The sequence below is a fragment of the Natator depressus genome, chromosome 1 (assembly GCF_965152275.1).
Source record: "Natator depressus isolate rNatDep1 chromosome 1, rNatDep2.hap1, whole genome shotgun sequence".
NCBI lineage: Eukaryota > Metazoa > Chordata > Testudines > Cheloniidae > Natator > Natator depressus.
In genome coordinates, this window is record NC_134234.1 from 100241086 (window position 1) to 100264616 (window position 23531).

General features: G+C 40.0%; 1 protein-coding gene across 4 annotated transcripts in view; it reads right to left on the bottom strand.

Moving 5' to 3' along the window:
- Positions 1–15367, bottom strand: part of NALCN (sodium leak channel, non-selective) — a 350272-nt gene extending 334905 nt beyond the window's left edge. For 2 of the 4 annotated variants that reach the window (XM_074963170.1, XM_074963152.1), the window contains exons 1-3: positions 14968–15366; positions 2174–2320; positions 970–1152 (exon numbers count right to left, since the gene is read on the bottom strand). In XM_074963170.1, coding sequence (XP_074819271.1) covers positions 970–1152; positions 2174–2281 — 291 coding nt within the window. In that variant the 5' untranslated portion in view covers positions 2282–2320; positions 14968–15366. Of the gene's footprint in view, positions 1–969; positions 1153–2173; positions 2321–11845; positions 11928–13733; positions 13839–14967 lie in introns of those variants that run through there. The other 2 variants (XM_074963156.1, XM_074963165.1) reach the window with 2 other exon arrangements.
- Between the last annotated feature and the right edge of the window lie 8164 nt (positions 15368–23531).

A 23531-nucleotide genomic window follows, 5' to 3' on the forward strand; every position in this document is an offset into this window, starting at 1 on the left:
CTGCAGCAATCCTTCGAAGTGAATTCTATCAACTCTTAATAGGCATCACCTGATCCCTTTCCAGTTTAAAGGGACAGATCACCATGTTACAATTATCAAATCCTAAGGCCCATACAATACTGACATAACTACACTATTTATTTTTTAAAGCCACATACTATTGTTTTGTTTACTTTTAGTCTATATGATGCCACAATGATTCCCTCACCCCACATTATCTACAGATTTGACAGTTTCATTCTCTGTATCTAAACTGAAATTGTGTGTTTAAACAGAAGGCGGGAATAAAATCAGGGAAATGATGCCATAAAGGGATGAATATCCTATACATTTATGGAGATCTCTGCAGATTTATGTTTTCCAGTACCCTAAATAATTATCTAGGCAGGTACAATTAGACTATCCCAGAATCATTAACAAAACTGCTCAATAGTAAAAGGGTTTGTATACCAAGATGTTGATAGGAAGAAAACAAAAATCAGCAGAGAAACATAATATCTCTCACTTACACTGCAATTTTTATGTAAGCTAAGTGAGATATTCATCTTATTTTATTCAAACAACTGCCTAATGTAGATAAAATAAAACACTTATTTGACACTAAATATTTTCATAAAACTCCTATTGATATAGATGTGGCCCATAGAATAATATTTTCTTCTTGCATTCTTGGAACTAAAAATGATTGCTCAGATCATCTAATAAAACTTGCTACTTGTTAATAGGAAATATTGAATAAGTGTATCAGCATTATAATACCATTGTTGAAGATTAAATGTACAATAAACCTGCATATTAGTCACCATATATTTTGCTCTTTTTATGTGACATGCTAGTCCATACAATTGAAAACTTCCATCTAGAAAAGAAATGAAGTGGAAACATTTTTAAAAATAGTTAAAACTTCAGTACAACAGATTCAAATACATGTCCCCGTGTAAATGATAAAAATGTTATTAAAAAGCTTACCTTGACTATCCCACGGATATGCATTTTTGCTATCATCTCTGCAGTGTAGAGAAACATCAGTAAAGTATCTAGAGCAAATGTCAAATATTGAAGAGGAGGATAATGCTCAAAGGTCTTTGGGGTGTTCATACAAACAGAAATGACACTGATGATGGCACAGATGCGTAGCAAAGAGTGAACCCACTGAAAAATGAAGGGTTACAACTTAGTTTTGATCTTACAAAATACAGTAAGTATATGATGTCTATAACTCATCTTGACATCATTTCATACATGTTTTTTCAAATGTTATGGTCCAGATTTTTATGATCTTCCCCCCACCCCCCTCAAAAAAACCCAGGCATTTCGGATTCTATTTAAAAAATCAAATACACTAAGTGATTTTGCTCATTAGGGGGTCATGTAATCTAATGGACTAAGCACTGTTTCAACCTCTGCGTACTGAGGAATGTGTGTCAATAATATTACATTTTATGTTTCTGTAATTAATCTTTGACTTTGTTACAACAGCCAATGGTAATATTCTATTAAAATTAGTATGAGTAATTAATGAATGAGTGTTCTCTTGTGAATGACTTCAGTGCTAAAACACTGAAGCACAGCTGAACAGCTCTAGCATCCATACTGCAAACAAGATGACAGCTGTCCAACATAAAAGGAACACCAATGCACCAATGGTACATATTAATTTATTTCAGATTATTCATCTTCCAGGGATATGGGGACAGTTTTTGAAGTGGATTAAAATGACTGACCTAAACAACATTCTTACATCAACAAAGAAGGTGAACCAGGATCTGAGAGATCAACACTTTCCAAATATTAACCATCGTCCTCAACAGTAAAATACCCTCTCTCAAGATTGTCTTTGTGACCTCATTTTATAAATCTGGCTTGCAATTTAAATCAAGCAGTGCTGGCAATCGAAGCTAGCTGAAAGGTGGGGGGAGGGGTTAAAATCCATGAATAAATTACTTGACAATTATTGTTTCACCATCCTCAACACTTTCCAACAACTGATGGAAAAATTATTGAATAAAAATTGGAAATATTACCTGATTGACTGGCAACTATAACCAGTTCACTACTTCTGACTGAAATCTACTTGTTTCAGGATCTTTCTTAAGTTTCATGGAAGTGATTATTTTAACTGTAAAATGTAATATTTAACTTGTAATTGGTAATTAGTAAGAAATAAACTTACTGGTTTGTTAATCCACAGGATATCTGCATTGTCTGACAAAGATTCATCAGGGCCAAAGTCTGTAACTGGCTGAGCTTCCACACGTGAGCTTTGTTTCCGTTTGAGCATCCTGAAGTTAACTTTGGTTATCTATAACAGTGAAGCCCCCTGAAAGAAAAGAAACAAATGTATTAAACAACCTGTACAAAAAACCCTGTTTGAACAGCTTTGTTAAACAGAAAACACTTGTCACTAGGCCAGGCTGCTCTTGTATAAAACACTGAAAGTGAATCACCTCAGATGGTTCTACACAGAAATAGGCAACTATAATAATTTTAAAAATCCTATCAGGGCAAACAGACAATTACCAGTTTTGCTTCCATATACCAAGAAGAATATTGTTCCATGCATAGGCTTAAACCAAAGTCTGATGGGGTTTATCTGATTCCTATTGAAGTTAATGCCGATGCTCCCATTGACTTCAGTAGGATCAAGCCCTGTGAGTAACAGGCTCGCAGGGCAAGGTAATTGGCTGAGACAGATGTTCCCATTCCTTACTGGGCTGATAAAAAGAGCCTTATTACTATTGTTCTTCTGTCTATAACTGGTATTTGTTTAATCTTTCTTTTTGTATATACGATTTTCTACTCTCCTGTCAGCCAGTCACTCATAGTTCATTCCTGTCCATGTGTATGGACGGATGTAGGCGTTGGGGAGGGATCTCTCCCTTGTGCAAGGTTAGGGACAATCAGAAGCCCCCCGCTTAGAAGAGCACAGAGACTGGCTCCTTTGAACACCTCAGGGATGTGAAACGCCTTCAGTGGGTTGGGAAGTGGGGAAAAGAGGCTGGACCATAGCCCTGACTTTCCCACATACCCTACACAGTGGCCCACAGGCCTTGATGAATACAAAGAGAGACGCTAGCTGTGCCATCCCCAGGGAGAGTATAATCTGAACAACAGGGAGCTCAGGGAAGGAACTGTGCCTTCCTAAAACACAATCCCTCCTGGACATCCCCTGAAGCTGGACGATGCAATCCAGTGCCTGAACCAGGACATGTGGTTTGTACAGAATGACCCTATGTTCCAACATACAATCTGGCTAGCAGGCACCCTATAGCACGGTGATGAGCATAGTATAAATACTTGTTAGATTTGATTGGCAAGCTGAGGTGGGTTCCAAGTCCATGTAAATATCTGCACATGTGGGACCATACAGCCGCCTCACCAACCAGATCATTACTCCACATTCAAATATTGTTTATCAAACAAGGGTAATATAAAAACAAACAGTAAGGGCTAACTTCTGCCAGGCTTATTCATGTTGAATAGGTAGCATCGGCATGGGTGAGGCCGACAGAACCTAACACTAAAAATATCATAACCTTAAACACTTTGTTTACGTTTATTTTGTAGTAAACAAAGACCACTATATGTGTACATGAGGTGGTAGTTTTACATTCCCTTAAGCTTCCTCTTTCCCTTTCTCACTTCCATTTCCTTCCTATCCCTTATTCCTCTTTTCCTTCTTCTCCTTACTTGCCATCTTGTTCATGCTTGCTTTGCATCCTTCCTGATCCTACCTTTTCATAATTATTTCCGGGCTCACTATGTTTAAAATACAACAGGGAACTCCCCAAACCTAGAGGCTGTCTTGACAGGTTTTGATGTCACATGGCACTGCAGCATCTCGTAGTGCGTACATGTAGCACAGCAATGAGAAATGTAACTGAAAGGGTGTCATAGTATCTTTAGAAATGCCTATACTGTGAGAGGATATACTATCAAAGGGCTTGAGTCTACAGTGCTTGTTAATGCAAAACTCCCATTGAGTGTAATGGAGTTCTCAGCAGAAACTGCAAAACTTTTCCAATCCCTCCGCAGAAGCAAAATCCACATCATGAAAATATACCTCACTAATGTGGTCTTTAGTAGCTTGTTATTTAAATTCTAAATTTGTAATTATGGTTTTATGAATAATGTTAACCCTTCCCAGCAATGACTGAGATACTGATCTTGCTAACCTGTCAAGAAAATAATTATAATAGATTGTCAGATCAGAGTTAATAAGGTCATTAGGAGATAATACTCAGGAAATACAATGCATTAACCAGGGAGCTACTATTGAAATCATTTCATAAATGCTAAAGGACAAGCAGTGTGTGTTTTAAAGCAGAAGGTAAATTAATTATAGCTAATTAAAAATAAAACTTCAACAGATTTCTTCATTCAACACCGGTTAGTAATGGTATGACTAAGTAGGAAGATTCGTGGTATTTTATAACAAAATTTTTATCTGTCTGGTTGTCCACTGATTATTTTCCCTACTAAACCGATAAAAGGTCATGAACTATAGATGTCACAATGGTTTTAGTTCATCAAGCTCACCAAGTGGTGACCAAATGTCATGACCAAACAGATCACGCATATCATTTTCAAACTGTGGTCGCGAATCAACAAAGCAGAAAATACAGAAATCCACAGGGAAAAAAATCTACAAAATACAAGTTTTCCTATCTCACAATTTGAATGAGCCTGAGTTTCCTTGGGAAAGACACTGATAATCTGAAAATGGCCTTTAGCAAGTCCTGGTAGAGCTCTCTTGCAATTCTTCTGTTTTTATTTATTTATTTTTGCTGGAACCAGAGAGGGTTTTTGTTTGTTTGTTTTAAAGCAGGTAAAGACTGGGGCAGCCTGCACACTCGGCTGCATATCACGATGCAGGAATTGTGGCTCCTGAAGCCCCATCCACCATCCTTCTGCAGCTCGCTCTGGCATAGTTCCACATCACAGCCAAGGGAGGGTAGATTCTAACATACACAATCTGATGCTTTCTTTGGTCACATAGTGAAATTAGCGTGGAAGACTTAATCCAGTCCCCAGCGAATATTTCTGTCTCCAAAGCTTGTACAAATATTGGGTGTGGGTGTGTTCTGGAGTAAAAAATGGATTTAATAAGGAAAAGACTGCTTCCTTTGGCTGTGTTCATTCACATTACTTTGTTTTTTTCTCTTTAGAATAACACCAACAATCAAAATTCACAGCACTTATGCAGACTGCTACTGCTTCTTATGTAGGAATGTGCTCTTTCATCTTTGCTTTTAATTTTAAATATGTATTTTACTTTGTTACTTTATTTTTAAAAGCAAGGACACAAAATGAAAGAATGCCACTTAGACAAGGAGCCCATCAGCTCTGTTAGCTCAGTCTTTTGTTCATTTACTCTCCCTGAGCCAGTAGATATGTTCAATCAAAGAAAATTAAAATCACAGAAAGACGATCCTGATACCATCTTGGAACAAAAAGTTCAAGACAATAGGCTTGATTCATTACCATTATACCAGATTTACAAAGTCCACTGAAATGGAGTTACCGGCTGCATGCCAATTTGAACAAAGAGATGGGTTAAAGCCTGGCCCCATAAAGCATTTGTTGTGAATTTGCAAAACATATAGTATTCTGCTCCTGCAATCTCTGTAACAAAAATAAATGCGCTCCTATGGAACACTAATAGAGAATGAAGGCGATCATTGATAAATAGAGCATTTATTTTTGGTTTCATTTTTAATTCTGTATGACTTATATTGAGAATTAAAAATCAGGCCAAAAAAACCCACCATGATTTTGATATTTTAGCCCAAGTTCTCTAAAATTTATTCTCCTTAAAGAAAAACCCTAATCGGCTGTAGCAGGAAAATATCCAACAGAAGACAGCACTTCACCTCACACTGTCAATAATACCATTAACTGTAAGATTATTTATGCTAGTTCCAAGTGCTCTGTTAACTATGTAAAAGGGAAGAGGGCATACCATGAGTTACTGATGAGAGAACTATACCACTGTGGCTGATGAAACCAGGTGACAGCTAGTTTTGAAGAAAATGTGTTTTGTTTTGTTTTGGAATACTTTATTGGCAACTACCCTGTTTTTTTCATCTGAAGCAAAGTCTAAAAACCCCCTCATCTTTTCTCCCTTATTTTTCAACACAGCATATTGTTAAGTATTCATATTGTTAAGTATTCAGTTTTGTACTGAAGCCAGACAGGGTCCCCTCTCCCAACAAGACAAAGTTTGCTTTTCCCTCCTCTTTCACAATAAAGGAAATACCACAAACCAAAGCTCCTAAAATCACATTTAGATTAATACTTTGCAGATCGTTTGGCTACCAGCTGCAAAGAATAGTTGGTGATGTCTTGTGTCTTCTAGCAGGGCTTCAGGACTTGTAGGTCAAATAGCAAGAATCAACAACACCATTCTCAGATTTGGGGAGGAATTCCTCTGCTATAATAACATAATTATCCAAAATATTGTGTGATATTGAACTCCATATGTTTTATGGAAATATGTTTATAAGTGTGAATATAATATAACTGGAATATGCTTTATGCAAAAGGTGACTTGTAAGGTATCATTACAAAGCTTATAATCTACTGAGCATGTTTGTCCTATTTGTATTAATGTATCATTCTTGTATCTGAAGTTAGAAATATGAAGTATTACTCGGAAGTCCTATTGTAACTATGCAAAATGTGGGCCTTTAATGGTGGGTTAGAATCTTGATGGCTCCCATTAGCCAGGACAATTAGTTGTAAATGGCTCTGTTTACTTGTAAGCTTTCCTGTGTTCATATTAGGCTTGGGGTTTCACAGGACATGGTACCATGTCACCTGGACTGGAATCCATCTTAAACTTGGTGCTTTTCCATCTAGAAGGAGGGGTGTGGACCCAGATAGACAAAAGTTTCCCGCCTTGTGCCAAAGATATAAAAGGGGGTGGAACAGAACAAAGGGGGCTGCAGTCATGAGAAAACCTCTACTTACCATCTGAGCTGGAACTAATAAAAACTGTACCAGGGAAAGGATTGGGCCCAGACTGGGAAGGAGCCTAGTCTGTGAAAGAAACTTATTGGAACATCTCTGTGGGTGAGATTTACCTGTATTCAGTTTTTTAAATGTATTAGGCTTAGACTTGCATGTTTTGTTTTATTTTGCTTGGTAACTTACTTTGTTCTGTCTGTTATTACTTGAAACCACTTTAAATCCTACATTTTATACTTAATAAAATCACTTTTGTTTACTAATTAACCCAGAGTAAGTGATTAATACCTGGGGGAACAAACAGCTGTGCATATCTCGGAAACCTACTGACCACTATACTTACCTACATGCCTCCAGCTTTCATCCAGACCACACCTCAAGATCCATTGTCTACAGCCAAGCTCTACAATACAACCGCATTTGCTCCAACCCCTCAGACAGAGACAAATACCTACAAGATCTCTATCAAGCATTCTTACAACTACAATACCCACCTGCTGAAGTGAAGAAACAGATTGACAGAGCCAGAAGAGTACCCAGAAGTCACCTACTACAGGACAGGCCCAACAAAGAAAATAACAGAACGCCACTAGCCATCACCTTCAGCCCCCAACTAAAACCTCTCCAGCACATCATCAAGGATCTGCAACCTATCCTGAAGGATGACCCATCACTCTCACAGATCTTGGGAGACAGGCCAGTCCTTGCCTACAGACAGCCCCTCAATCTGAAGCAAATACTCACCAGCAACCACGCACCAAACAACAGAACCACTAACCCAGGAACCTATCCTTGCAACAAAGCCCGTTGCCAACTGTGTCCACGTATCTATTCAGGGGACACCATCATAGGGCCTAATCACATCAGCCACACCATCAGAGGCTCGTTCACCTGCACATCTACCAATGTGATATACGCCATCATGTGCCAGCAATGCCCCTCTGCCATGTACATTGGCCAAATCGGACAGTCTCTACGTAAAAGAATAAATGGACACAAATCAGACGTCAAGAATTATAACATTCAAAAACCAGTCGGAGAACACTTCAATCTCTCTGGTCATTCAATTACAGACCTAAAAGTGGCAATTCTTCAACAAAAAAACTTCAAAAACAGAATCCAATGAGAGACTGCTGAATTGGAATTAATTTGCAAACTGGATACAATTAACTTAGGCTTGAATAAAGACTGGGAGCGGATGGGTCATTACACAAAGTAAAACTATTTCCCCATGTTTATTCTTCCCCCCCGCTTTCCCCCCCCCAAGGGTTCCTCAGACGTTCTTGTCAGCTGCTGGAAATGGCCCACCTTGATTATCACTACAAAAGGTTGTTTTTTTTATTTTTTTATTTTTTTTCTCTCCTGCTGGTAATAGTTCACCTTACCTGATCACTCTCGTTACAGTGAGTATGGTAACACTCATTGTTCCATGTTCTCTGTGTATATAAAATCCCCCTACTCTATTTTCCACTGCATGCATCCGATGAAGTGAGCTGTAGCTCACGAAAGCTTACGTTCAAATAAATTTGTTAGTCTCTAAGGTGCCACAAGTACTCCTTTTCTCTATCAATGTTATTATAGAGGGCGGACAATTTATGAGTTTACCCTGTATAAGTTTTGTACAGCGTAAAACGGATTTATTTGGGGTTTGGATCCCATTGGGAGCTGAGTGTCTGTGTGCTGGAGACAGGTGACTTGCTGAGCAGTTTTTGGTTAAAGTCTGCAGCTTTGGGGGCGTAGACCAGACCTGGCGCTGTGCTGCAGCAGGCTAACATGTCTGGCTCAACAAGGCAGGGTTCTGGAGTCCCAAGCTGGCAGTGGAAAACGGGCTCAGAGGTAATTCCAGCACGTCAAGTGACAGTCCCAAAGCAGTCTCTGTGACCAAACCCATCACCTACTGTTAAAACCTTTAATCTGTAAATAGACCGGTAGCCAGACTTTGGTCCTTGAATGTCTCCTGTGCCATTTCTTGTCAATGGCTTAGGACTGTACTCATAGATAATTCATCTCCTAAACATACCTTCTCCATAACAGGATGGCACAGACATAGCCAGCAGACAACTGAACATAAACTTTCCAAAGGCTGACCCATTGTAAATACCATGCACAACCCATTACCACTATTTTATAACCTCACGTCTCAGTTCCTTTCACTAGATTCCCTCAAACATTGAAGGGATATGATATTGGAGCACCGAACCTGCAGTGTTGTGTTGTTGTTATGAAATCAGCATTTTGATTTTAAACACAATTTTTTGTATGTTTTTGTTTTCCACTGCATCTATCATATTTCCATTAGAAATGGGATCTACCGTCTTGATCATAACTCCCTAATATGAGTCAATTTTCACAGCTTTCCAAATCTTGCATTCAAAAGCACTTTATCTTGCTATTGGTCTTTGACCAAAAATACCACAAATACCTCCTATCTACATACACAGTGAAAATGTAGGTACTCTAAGAGATACCACTAAGTGGTAACTGTTGGTAAATGCTGACATGCGCACCACTGTTTGTGCGTCTGTCCTTGTCATATGTTACAAATATATTTATATATTTATTGGCTACATTGTTGCAAACTTTCCTCTAGGTTGCAGACCCTGCCATCATTATCCATGCCTTTCTTACCTCAAGATTAAACTATTGCAATACGCTCTGTGTGGGGCTACACCTTAAAATCATTCAGCGACTGAAGCTCGTGCAGAACATAGTGACTTGCTTATTGATCCTCTTGAGCTTATGGAGCACCTTGCTGGGAGCATGTAACACCAGTACTCTGGGATCTGCAACAGCTGCCTATTGCTCTCTGGATGGAATTTAAGGTATTGGGTATGACCTATAAAGCCAATGGCCAGGGACCTGCCTACCTGAGGGATTGCCTTTCTCCCCATGCTGTAATATCACAGCTGTAATCAGTAGAGGCATCCAGGCTGGATCCCACTCATTAGAGAAGAGAGGAGGTGGATGGCAAAACATTCTCTCTGAGAGTCCAGAATGCTGGAGCTTATCCCCCTCCTTTATCCAAAACAGATCAAATTTGGTGACCTTGTGGGCACGTTGCAAAAGACATCTGTTTGAGGGGGCTTCTGGAGACGACTAAGGGTGTGCTTACAAGAACAACAGAGGGGAGGAAAGGAGCATTTTCGTAGGCAGCTTGCTGGCTGGGGTGTTTCGTAAGCGGCTTGCTGGCTGGCAGAGTGCCTGTTTGAATTATTATTTTAATGCTGCTAGGGTTTTGTTGTACTACTAATTATGTGTTAAGGCATCTAGAGCCTTGCATACACATCTTTTTGTTATTTAAATTGCAATACATTTTAAAAATAAAATAAGTAGTGATTATTTTCTTTTATAATTGTTATACTTTCATACATATTAATGATTCTTAAAAGAAATCATTCTCCTCCTCCACACCCATTTCCAGCCATTAGTACACTTGTAGATTTCCAAAGCAACAAACACCTACATCCTTAAAAATCAAAATTTTGAAAGCAAAATCAGGAACCTTTTAAGCTTCTGAGGTGCGTGATGGTGGTGGTGGTGATTTTTGTTTGTTTGTTTGTAAATAAATGTGGCATTTAACTTATGGCTACAGGAAAAATACTACAGTAGAACCTCAGAGTTACGAACTGACCAGTCAACCACACACCTCGTTTGGACCCAGAAGTAAGCAATCAAGCGGCAGCAGAGACAAGACAAAAAAAAAAAGGCAAATACAATACTGTACTGTGTTAACTGTAAACTAATAAAAAAATAAAGGGAAAGCAGCATTTTTCTTCTGCATGGTAGAATTTCAAAACTCGATTAAGTCAATGTCCAGTTGTAAAACTTTGAAAAAACAACCATAACATTTTGTTCAGAGTTACAAACATTTCAGAGTTACGAACAACCTCCATTCCCCAGGTGTTTGTAACTCTGAGATTCTCCTGTACCAAAGGTTGCAGTCATAAGCCTTTTTATCCTATTACCATTTGAGCTTTACCACTCAATATTTGGGAAGACAATAAATTGGACTCATAGCCTAGGAAGTGAAGGCCATACTTGTTTGTAAGGACTTGTAGGAATTTCTCAAGAAGAAAAATATAAAAGCGGCAATGGAAAGATGTAGAAGAAAGAAACAAAAATAAAAGTCCAGCACACTGAATCCCATGGCCAGATTCTCAAAAGGTATTTTCTCCTAACTTGCATCGATTTCAATAGAAGTTAGGTACCTATATACTTTTTGAGGATCTGGACTTAACAAAATTGTCAATCACAAACAAGGGAGCACTTCCTTCTAGACAACACCATCAGCAGAAACCAGACACTTCATCTAATGTAGGAAATACTGAAAAAAACAAAGAAAAGAAAAGAAAAAAAAAAACAAAGAAAAATAGACTACAAGTGAATGGTGGTACATTTTCATTAAAATGCAGCCAGGGGATTTAATGTATAAAATGTTTCTGAAGCTGAACTTGCTCTCTCCCCCAAAACTGGGTTTTATATTCAGAAGCTACAGCAGATTCAAATCCCTGCTTTAGCATGTGTGGATTATGTTACTAAAACTGTAAAGGTAATTTAGTTTGCTTTGTAAACATAACACCTCTATTTGCTTCCTACACACCCCATAAAAATCCCATGTTTTTTACTGTCTGAACTCCTAAACACCACAAAAAGAACCCAAATAATTCTTCAAAATGATTACTTCTGAGATGCTCATTATTTCAAATTATTCTAAAATTCAGAAGTCTACCTCCAAATAAAAGAGAGCAATAGATCTGTTTCCTACCTCTCAAGATAGATACTTGCATCTCTTGATGAGCTGATGTATTATTATATTATTATTATTATTAACTCTATGTTTTTAGACATCTTTATCCCACAAACACTAGACATTCACCTGCACGTCCACCAATGTAATATACGCCATCATGCGCCAGCAATGCCTCTCTGCTATGTACATCAGCCAAACTGGACAGTCCCTACACAAAAGGATAAATGGACACAAATCAGATATTAGGAATGGCAATGTACAAAAATCTGTAGGAGAACACTTCAATCTCCTTGGACACACAATAGCAGATTTAAAGGTAGCCATCCTGCAGAAAAAAACTTCAGGACCAGACTTCAAAGAGAAACTGCTGAGTTTCAGTTCATTTGCAAATTTGACACCATCAGCTCAGGATTAAACAAAGACTGTGAATGGCTAGCCAACTACAAAAGCAGTTTCTCCTCCCTTGGTGTTCACACCTCACCTGCTAGAAGAGGGCCTCATCCTCCCTCACTGAACTAACCTCGTTATCCCTAGCCTGATTCTCGCTTGCATATTTATACCTGCCTCTGGAAATGTCCACTACATGCATCTGACGAAGTGGTTATTCACCCACGAAAGCTTAAGCTCCAATACGTCTGTTAGTCTATAAGGTGCCACAGGACTCTGCCGCTTTTACAGATCCAGACTAACAAGGCTACCCCTCTGATACAGGGGTGCACCAGAGTATAGGCAAAAGACCAAAAGTGACCCACCAAGCTTTACAGTGTAGTTTGAGACTACTGTGGAGGTACAGGGCATGGATTAGAATGAATACCACTTAGCTCAACACAAAGTTAGCACCTGCAATCTCCAGAAGCTGTGCCTGATCAAAACAGACAACTGCTAGGGTCTGTAACAACCAGAGGCTGCAAATCAAACTCACATATTTTATGCTACAATCTGAATTTTATGAGGCCATGCCTCAAACTGAAACAAAACAGAGGCATCAAACAAAGTCCATGAGATGGATCTGGCCCATCTGATATATTTATGTGGCCTGCATGATATTCAGACTGTAAAGACTCCAAACTTTCATTTAAAAAGTAAGTTTCTAACCCTGCTGGTTGGAAAGAAATCCTTCCAGTTATGAACTGAATATAATCAATACAGTGGTTATAATTATTATTTATTTGTATTACTGTAGCATCTAGGACCTCAGTCATGGACCACGACCTCATTGTGCTAGGTGCTTTACAAACACAGAACAAAAAGATGGTCCCTGCTCCAAAGAGCTTACAATTTAAGTAGAAGACAAGAGAAAACAGATGGATACAGACAGGTGAGGGAGTACAAGGAAACAATGAGACAACACTGATCAGTATAATAAGCAGTAGTCTCAGCACACCAGCAGCCTTGTCAAGTTTTGTGTAGCAATGGTAGAGAAGAGATTTGAAGGAAATGAATGAAGTGGCAAGTGTTTACAGGGAGCTCCAGCTAAGCATGAGGAGCAGCATGGCAGAAAGCACAAAGGTGGTTGTCTGAAAAAGTAAATGAAAGTGGGCAATGGACACTGTCATTGCAGGCTGATCAGTCAGGAGTCAACATCGCATTGAATGAGATATGACATGTAGCGTGGGGATGGACAGTGGAGGTGTATGCCTGAGTGTGCAAACAGCCTGAGACAGCTACTCAGAAAGATGAGAATTTCCTTTCCTTCCATTAATCTTATTGGGCTTTAGAATTGATTCAGCAACAAGGACACTTCAATGTCAACATTATCTATTTCATTTCTGATCACGGTAGGGATAGATCGGAATTGGAAGTTGCTGTAGGGAAGAAAATGAAAAGGGAAGTAAACAGAGAAGGGAGGATTTAGAAGGCAGAGAAACAAAGGGCAGTGAAATAGCATTAGTCAATATTGTCTCACTAAGGACCACTGAATGCAACAATTGGCACTGAACAAATACTAAACAATAATTAAAAGTATAGTTACTATGTAAAGGCCATAGTATACCCATGATCCTTTTGCACATACCTGTTTAGCATCAGTAGGAGTTTCACTGTGAAACATAGGGAGTACGTCCTCCTAAACTGATACGTCCCTCCACTGACTAGAATTAAAAATGGAATATTTCCCTCTCCAGCCACAGGCAGCCCAGATATAGAGCATTAAATATTTGGTTCAGCAGTCTCTGGGCACTGCCCCTTAGACAAGCTGATAGTTGGGGTCTCTGTGAGAACAGCGGTAGCCATCTGCTCCATTTTGTGCGAACTAGGTGAAGTGCCCACAGGAGGGGCCCCACAAGTAGGGCAGAATTTACACTCCATCCCAAGTGGATCTCCTGACTAACAAACAAAGCAAGCGGCTTCTTTGCTCAACACTTGGATTTTTTTTTTAACACATAAAGCAGAATATTCGTGGAGTTTACCAACGCGATTAAAAAGCCGGTATTTTTGTTTTATAGGCACTTATGTAGGAAGGGCCCAAATAGCCCTATGAGCTTCCCCTCACCCTGCCTGTACCTCTGGGTCACAAGAAGCTGCAGCTGCTGTAGGCCACAGTCTCACAGGCGCGGCGCCAGGCGCAGGGAGAGAGAGGCCCGAGGGCAGCAGCCCTGGGCATGGTACATCTGCTAACAATGGCTCCTGCTTGATGTTGACAAAAAGCAGGTGACAGGCAGGCGCCAACCCAGGGCTGCTGCCATTTGCAATGGAAACGGATGGTGGCGACCTGGCTCCTCACCCATCGGAACCGGCCATCAGCGGCTCTCAAGCAGGCGGTGCCCGCCGGCTCCCTGCCTGCCCGCAGGGCCTGGCCCGCTCCCGGGATTCGCTGCACCCTGACCCCCCACCCCCGCGCATCCAGCGGGCCGGGGATGAGCCGGGCGAGCGCCCCTCCCGCCGGCTCCCACATCTGGAAGGGGGGGTGGGGCCGGTGCACAGCGGTGCCGTAGCTGGAAGGGCGGGGGAATGTCACGCCCCCGCCTCACCCCGGCAGCTCGCAGCGGCCCGGCGACACGGTACCGATGCACCAGGTGGGATCCGGTCCCTGCGCATCCGCCGCCCGGCCAGGCCTCCGGCCGCCGCCACCATCCATCCGCCCTCCACCAGCACCGCCTCCCCCCGGCGTCTGGCCCCTGTCACAAGCGCCCACGAGAACGGCAGGGAGTGTCAGCAGCGCCAGCCCCGCGGCGCGGAGAGGGGAGAGGAGGGGGAGCCGGGGATCAGCAACACAGCGCAGAAAACGGGGCCCGATGCCACCGACCTACCGCCTGCATCGCCCTTCATGGCGTGCTTGGGAGTATTGGTCCCTGCCCCGCGAGTTGGGGATTTGTTAGGGTTTGTTTGGTTTTAGGTGGTCCTCGCTGCGGCGTCGGCGGTGATGCTGGGGGCTGAATGGAGAAGACGTGACAGACGGGGGGGAGGAGGCAGCGGCAGCCGCCCTCTGCAGTTGGTAGAGAAGGGCGGTGGGCGCCAGCAGGTTCCTCTCTCGCCGGGGCTAGGCTCCAGCCTTCAGTCTCGCAGCAACGGCTGAGACTCCCCTGGCACAGAACCAGTGCAGGGGCACACACGCCGGGCGTGCAGCCACGCACCGTGTACACCCGTGCGGGTTCAAAAGACATATCGTGCACACCCAGTGCGTATGCAGAAATGCACAGATACATACATAGAAACAAGAGCACACACACAATGCAGATGCACAGTGCATATACAAATGTGTACAAGTATGCAGACAAATACACACAAGGAGCGTGACAAATGCATACACATGGAATCCACACTCAATATACACAACGATCAATGTATAAAAAACAATGCACACAATGTATACACACATACGGAGGGTGCTTTTATATACATAGACACAATATTGCCGGTTCGCATGGCTTCCTTGAATCCCCAGCTTGTACAGGAGCATGTGATTAGGTGAAAATCTCCCGGCGGGTCGGGGGGCGGAGGGGTTGTTTAAGTTTCTAACCGTCATGGTTGGGAGAAAAGCTTGAAAATGTGACCCGAATGTTACCTCAAGGTTCAAAAATTGTTTGTTTTTTTAAGTTTTTGTTTTTTAAACACTTGATTTTCTAAGCAAATCTCATGATTTCGGGGGCCTAAATCATGATTTTCTAATGTGTATGTGGTATTGGTGATCCCAGACAACACATAAACCTACAAGCACATATACATAAATATGGTCTACACACATATGATACAGCAGTAAGGATTTTGCCTGTATAATCACATTCAACACATGAAAAATATACAGCTGTATATTGTTGGATTATAAGGATTACCTTCAGCAGCAGTAACAGTAGTTATAAGAGAAGAGAGAAGGGCGGCCAGTTGCACCTGAATGATGCTCTTGTGACCCCCAAGAAATACATCAGACACAAGGGTAACAGACTATGGAATTTTAAAAAAATATTCTTTAAAATACACTTCCGGACCCACCCTGGTTATTCACTGGGCCTCAAAATACAATTAAAAATAAAAGCACCCTAAAATCCTTTGTACAGGATAAAATTGAACAGTCGCTGAACAACAACAACAAGCAGAAATTGTTCCAATGGAAAAATAAATCCAAACTCAAACATTCCACAAATTGTTTGTCAAGCACTAGGACAGTTTGGTTATTTTGATTTAAAAATACCTTGTTTGGGTGCTTCAAAGCCGTTATCATCTATATGCTCTTTCCCTGTAGCCATGAAGCTCCATTTTGGAATGGATTTTTTTAATGACATCAGCTGTGTGGAATTCTTTCAGATCACTAAAAAGGGGGAAAACGTCTCTGAGCTAAAGTTCAGAGGGATAAATGCATAGAAATTTATCTAAATGGATAAATGCATAGAAATATTTGATAAAACATTATTGAAAATATATTCTAGAAATGCAAAAATAAAGGGAAAATGTTCACATGAATCATGCCTTCACCCTCTTGTATAGAATCATAGAAACATAAGGCAGGAAGGGACCACGAGAAGTCATCAAGTTTAGCTCCCTGTGCTGTGGCAGGACCAAGTAAACCTAGACCATCCCTGATTGATATTTGTCCTACTTGTTCTCAAGAACCTCCAATAATGGGAATTCTACAATCTTCCTTGGAAGCCTATTCCAGTGCTTAACTGTCCTCACAGCTGGAAAGTTTTGCCTACTATCTAACCTAAATCTCTCTTGCTGCAGGTTAAGTTTATTATTTCTTGTCCCACCTTCAGTGGACAGGAGAATAATTGATCACAGTCCTCTATATAACTGCCCTTAACACATTAGAAGACTTATATCAGGTCCTCCAACAATCTTCTTTTCACAAAACTAAACCTGCCCATTTTTTTAACCTTTCCTCATAGGTCAAGTTTTCTAAATCTTTTATCATTTGTGTTTTTGTCCTCCAATTTATTCACATCTTTCTTAAAGTGCAGCACCCAGAATTGGACCCAGTACTCCAGCTGAAGCTTCCCCAGTGCCGAGTGGAATGGGACAATTACCTCCTGAAGACGACACTGCCGACATCTACAATGATAATGCAGGTGCAGCTGTGACTGAAGCCAAGTTTAATGAACTGTTTGGTGAATCAGAGACTGATTCAGACTTTGAAGAATTTTAAGACTTTTTAAAGTCTCATATTGTTCTAAGTTACTTGTTTTAAATATCCATTTACTGATTTTAAATATTAACTGTAATTTTGAAGGTGAATACATATTTGTTCAGTTATTATTATAACAACAACAGGTTTTTCGTTAGATTACATTAAAATAATTCTAGCAAAACTTTTGAGTGTTTCTTGTGACACCAACTTTTAAAATATAGGAAGTGGTGCCACTTCCTGCGGCTCCCATTGGCTGGGAATGGCAAACCGCGGCCACTGGGAGCAAAGGGGCTCCATGCCTGTGAACACTCCAGGTAAACAAAACATCCAGGCCTGCTAGCGGCTTACCCTAATGGGCCAGGAGCCAAAGTTTGCCAACCTCTGAAACATAGGGTCTGCTTATGAAAGGGTCACGCAGTTTTTGCTATTTTGACCTAGCCATCTTGGGGGGGGGTCAGCTTATAAACGAACAGGCTAATGAACAAGTACATATGGCAAATATTGTCAACCTGTTCTTTCTCTATTTTGGTTCACATTCCTTCCCACTTGTTGTTCATATTAATCATGTTGATTTACTGGTCACCATTACCTTGTAAGTGAAAACTGAAGCCTTTTTAGTGTTATCAGATATTAGTTCTCCTTTCTTACTAACTAGAGGGCCTACACTTTCCTTTGTCTTTCTCTTGCTCCTAATGTATTTAAAGAACCTCTTATTATTGTCCTTTTTTCCCCTTCTAGGTGAAAATAATTTTATGCCTTAGCCTTTCTGATTTTATCCCTACATGCTTTTGCTATTCTTTTGTACTCCTCCTTAGCAATTCATCCATGTTTCCACTTTTTGTAGGATTCCTTTGTGATTTCTCAGGTCATTAAAGAGCGCCCGGTGGAGCCATATTGGCCTCTTTTATAAGTCTTCCTATCTTTCCTTCTCATCAGGATAGTTTGCAGTTGTGCCTTTAATATTGTCTCCTTGAGAAACTGCCAGCTCTCCTGAATTCCTTTTTTCCTTATATTCCTTCCCATGGGACCTTACCCCTACCAGTTCTCTAAATTTGTTAAAGTCTGCTTTTTTTTAAAGTCCATTGCCCTTGTTCTACTGTTCTCACGACTTCCTCTTGTAAGGATCAGGAAATCTATCATGTCATGATCACTTTCACTCAAGTTACCTGCCACCTTCAAATTTGCCACCAATTCCTCCCTGTTGGTCAGAATCAAGTCTAAAATGGTTGTCCCTTTGTTTACTTCCTCCATTTTCTGAAATAAAAAGTTGTCTCCAAAACATTTAAATAGCTTACTGGAAATTTTCTGTTTTGCTGTATTATTTTTCCGTTAGATGTCTGGGTAAAGTCCCCTATTCTACCAGAGTCCGCCCCATTGCTAACAGTATTTTGTATTTTTAATTTCTTGGTCAAAAAAGTAAGGTTCTTTAAATTTATACTTTGCCTTTAATTGATAATAGCTGGTGTGAAATAATATAGAATAATAGCTCTGTGGAGCTTGTGAAATCCTTAAGGAGGATTGCTTCTGCATTTACAAAATTATGCCCTAATAAAGAAACAGAATATGGAAGGGAAATGTATGCTTATAATTGAATTACAGGCTTTTATATTTTAGCTATTAGATATTAGAGCAAAAACCAATTAGCCATTAAGGTAATAGGCCTTAAGAACATAGTCCTGATCCTGCAAACACTAACATTAGTACCCTGAGTAGTCCAAAGAAAGCATGTGGCATAACTGTTTGCAGGATTGGGGCCCTAGATATTAAACAGCCCACCAATGCCCCATGGCAAATATTGAAAAATATTCATATACAGCTAAGTATGCTTAGGTATAAAATAGCTTCTATTTTGTATTTCTCCTCCCCCATTATATTTTCGTACTTTGTTGCTAGGCAGCATTATCATGTTGACGGTACCATCTCTCAGATGAGAAGAGACAGGTGCAAACATTGAAGCTTTACAGCTTAATCTTAGTTTGTGCTAGCAGATGAAATCTTAGTCTGTGATCTTGTGCAACAGAACTGCTGCAATTATATTGGCATTGGAAAAATTGTACTTTCCTTATTGATTTAACAGTTCATCATCTGTACATCACCATATCTGCTAACAAATAGCCAGATTCTGCCATGCTTACTCATATTCAAACATACCTTTAATCTTTCCTCAATGGGGCTATTCGTCAAGTAAGGTGGTAAGAATGGTAGAATATAACCCAAAGAGAGTTGTGTGGGCAATGGAAATATGCAGTACCCTGTAAAGAAAATGTGTAAAGAAAATATCATTCTTTCCATTATTCATTTTTCCACAGTTCCTGTTTTCTGTATAGTTATGTTTGTGGCTCAGGAAGCAGTTAAAACTTCAAGAAAGTCATATAGGCATGTGTTCAAGCAAAATTGTTAAATACGAATAACATAGCTAAGTCAATTTTGTAATTTGAAGAGGCTATCAATCAATGAAAACTAGCTATATGACAATTTAGAATATTTAGGGCCAAACTCTGGCCTCTGATTCATGCATACAACTCCCACTGACATGTGGTTAAGGGCAGAATTTGGGCCTTAAACTATTTTTCTTACTGGAATGCAGAAAAGGTTAGAAGGTTGCTTTATACTTGCCCAACTCTAGAACAGATAAATGTATTTGCTCAGTCTTTCCAAAAGAATTTCAGCACTGGGCTGAACCTAACCACGTTGAAGCTTCTGCTCTAAAGGAAAGTTTGTGAAAGCTATAAGAAACTGAAAATAAGAGCTTATAGTGGGCTTCTCTTCTCAACCTTAGCCATAGCTTTGGGGCCAGGGATGCTGTAACATGATCTGCAAGTCACACTGGGACCTTTCTGGGTGATAGGTATTTAATAAATCAGTGTTTCCAAGGTTAAACCATGCCCTAGATCTGTCTATCCACCTACACCGGGGAAAAGTAGTGGGCTCAAAGCACCCACTTGGGGCATGCCTAGTTGCAAGATTTGGATAGCCCTTAAAGGGGCTTAAAGAGGTGGAGGAGTTCTTAGTCTCCCTTATGCTGGTTTAAGGCATGTAGTGTAGTCCAAGGCACAGTTCTGCGCTAAATGATTACATTATCAAAGAGGAATATGATTCCTGGTGGTGAATGACACACTTAAAGTGGCAGGTGCCTCCAGGCTTAGCTACGCCAGGGATCTTCAGGGGCAAGCACATGATGAACACCTCCTGCTCTGTCCCTTCCCAACCAAAGATAACAATAGTTGTATAATGACAGGTTTCAGAGTAGCAGTCGTGTTAGTCTGTATTCGCAAAAAGAAAAGGAGTACTTGTGGCACCTGTCTCTACGGTGCCACAAGTACTCCTTTCCTTTTTGCGAATAGTTGTATAGTCCAGTTTGGTCCACTCATATTTTGGACCAAAACCCATCCAGTTTCATAAAAATCCATTGTCACTATTCCTTTCAATGACATCAGTATAAATATGCATGTTTCCAGAGCAGAATGTATATCTTAATTATCTCATTCTGGTTGAAAATAGGTAAAGCTGGGTCAATACTGCAAAACACTGTCTGTGAATATTTGTTAGTGCCAAATCCTGAGCATAAAGTGGTTTGACGTTGTATGAAATGTCACAATCTCTCCAATATTTGGCCTTCCTTCAGTCATTCATTATATTCAAAAGTAGCATGGCAAGATGGCTGAAGACCATGCAAGGATGGACAAAAATACCCCAGCACACTGTGCTCTCTCTGTCCATCGACACACAAAGGAGTTCATCCCCTGACCCTACCTTGCACCGTCCCTAGGGCTGCCCCAGAGATTTGTGGATTTGCAGGAATGAGCCAGATATGGGAACTTCATTACATGGTGCCTGGTTCAATACCATTATCTTAATAGACTGTGTGTGTTTGATTAGATTTATTTATTTAATTCAATTTACCTGTGTTTGTACCTCACTTGTTTTAATTTTTCATTAATATCTGTGTGATGCAGTTTTAATAACACAAATGTTCATTTTATAAAGTATTTGTTGTTAAATGCTTGCTCAGCTCTAAAAATAGATCTTATAAAATATCATTAAGAAATTTAGAACTAAGTGGCCAGGATGATGCTATTGTAGAACAACAGTATAGGTCAGAGATCTGCTACTGTTTAATAAATCACAAATAAAATCAATTCACCTTCACAAGTAATTTGGATTGATATACAATTGCCAAACTTGGGTGCCTAAAATCAGGCTCCTAAATCCATATATAAGTACCTAAATAAAAGACCCAAGCTATGATTTTCCAAAATGGATACCTTAAGTCAGGGTTCTAATTCTACATAAACCTACATATGTGGGCTGATTTTAAAAATGCTGAGTACCCAGAAGCAATATAATAATGGATTCTGGTGGTGATTGTTGTGTTTGTTCGTTTTTTTAAATCACTAGGCAGGCCAGTAGGGGATGTCAAAGTACTGAAACTGTATGAATGGTGATTGCTCTAGCTTGGTGAATCCAGCATCCATATGTTCAATAGCAGTTTCAAGCATTAGATCTAATTTATTATTATTTTGTCTCTTGAAACCCAGGAATGTTTATTTCTTTAAATATACCATTCCTTCGGATGAATATTCAGAATTAAGGGCTGGAGCAATCTTCCATTGCTAGGAGCTCCAGCATGGCATTTGTAGTAAAAAAATTTAAATGAATTTTTCATGATTTTTCCTAGTTTTTGGCTAGCTTTTGCATGGCCTCAAGAAAAATTAGATTATCCCTTTAAAAAGCAAGAGACTTCAGTCACAATACTGATTAACGCCATCCTGAAAAACATGTGCCCCAAAATTTACTTTACTTGTTGTCTTTAAGAATACACCTTACTTAGGGTATACCAGACCCTCACTCACTTTCTGAAATGAAGAGAGAGCACCCTCCGACTTGCCTCAACAGCATGAGCAAGAGTGGTACATCATTACCATTGTATTAAATAGTAAAATATCTTTCCTCTGCCCACTCCCCCATCAAACTCTTAAACATAGGGGTAGTCTTTTCTTTGGCAATGACAATTTAATAGCTATGGTTGATGCAATACACTACAAAAGCACAACATTTTGACTAAATTTGGCTGCAAACCATTTGAATATCCTATATTCACTCCTATATTATCGAAATTCAGGCCAACCAGTTTTGATTTGAGCTGTTCTGCCTTGATCTCCATAACTCCTAAAGGTATTTCTATTCCCTATATCAAACCATCAACTGTTCCAGTTTCCATGTCATGTCAGCAAAGAGAGTATAAGGTGTCCTATTCTGCACACATCTGACATACATCAACTCCTGCTCAACTACAGATCTGTCAGCAAGCACAATAATAACTCTAGCATTCTGTATACAGTTTTGAGCCACTTCATTAAGAAGCTTTTTAATTGTTTCTATAAAGTTTTCACTCCATGGGTATTAATATAGTTTATACTAGTTAAGATAATTCATGACCATGTAATTGGGAGACTATTTTGTAATCTCTAAAACCGAAATCATGTTTAGCAACTGCATTGGTGGAGATAAATATGTTGGCAAATTATTGAATCACCTCATTTTGCATTTTATGGAGCAATGTAGTAAGAAACGATATTTGAAGATTGACATGCTTTCTGCTTCCATGCATTTCAGGTTAACAGCAGAGCAGCCACGTACATGTAGGGAATGAGTTCTAAAGGTCTTACATCCACTTACAGTAGGTCTGGCCTTAATATAAAGCTTCTTAGATGCTTTTTGCCAATTACACAAGACATTTTACCTTTCTGACATGAAACCCAGGGGTACTCAGCTTTCCATGAATTCTGGAAAGTGAGTTCATATCTCAGTTTGTAATATTTCTTAGTATACACTTCTTTACCATATGGTCTACCATATGGTGCATTACCCTTACTTGGCTCAGGACATTCAGTATTATTACTCTGTAAACAAACTGTCTGGCAGCCCGCCAGCAGATTATCCTGACGGGCTGCATGCGGGCCACAGGTTGCCCACCATTGATTTAGGCTAACGGTGCTGGTAGGAGGGTTACCAAAAAGAACCCAAGAGGATTTTTGAAGAGTTCTGATATTTTTCAGCTATTTTTTAAGTCAACCACTTCTCTGTGTGTGTGACTTTTTTACAAATAGTTTGTGAGTCAGATATGAGTTTGCAAATTAAGCTGCCTCGTCCTGGGGGCAGTAAAGTTAGCTGGCAATTGCAATGCCGTAAAAAAATATTAAAGAGGCCATCTGCCTCCTAAGTTCAAGTCAAGTTCTGTTTTGCTGCACA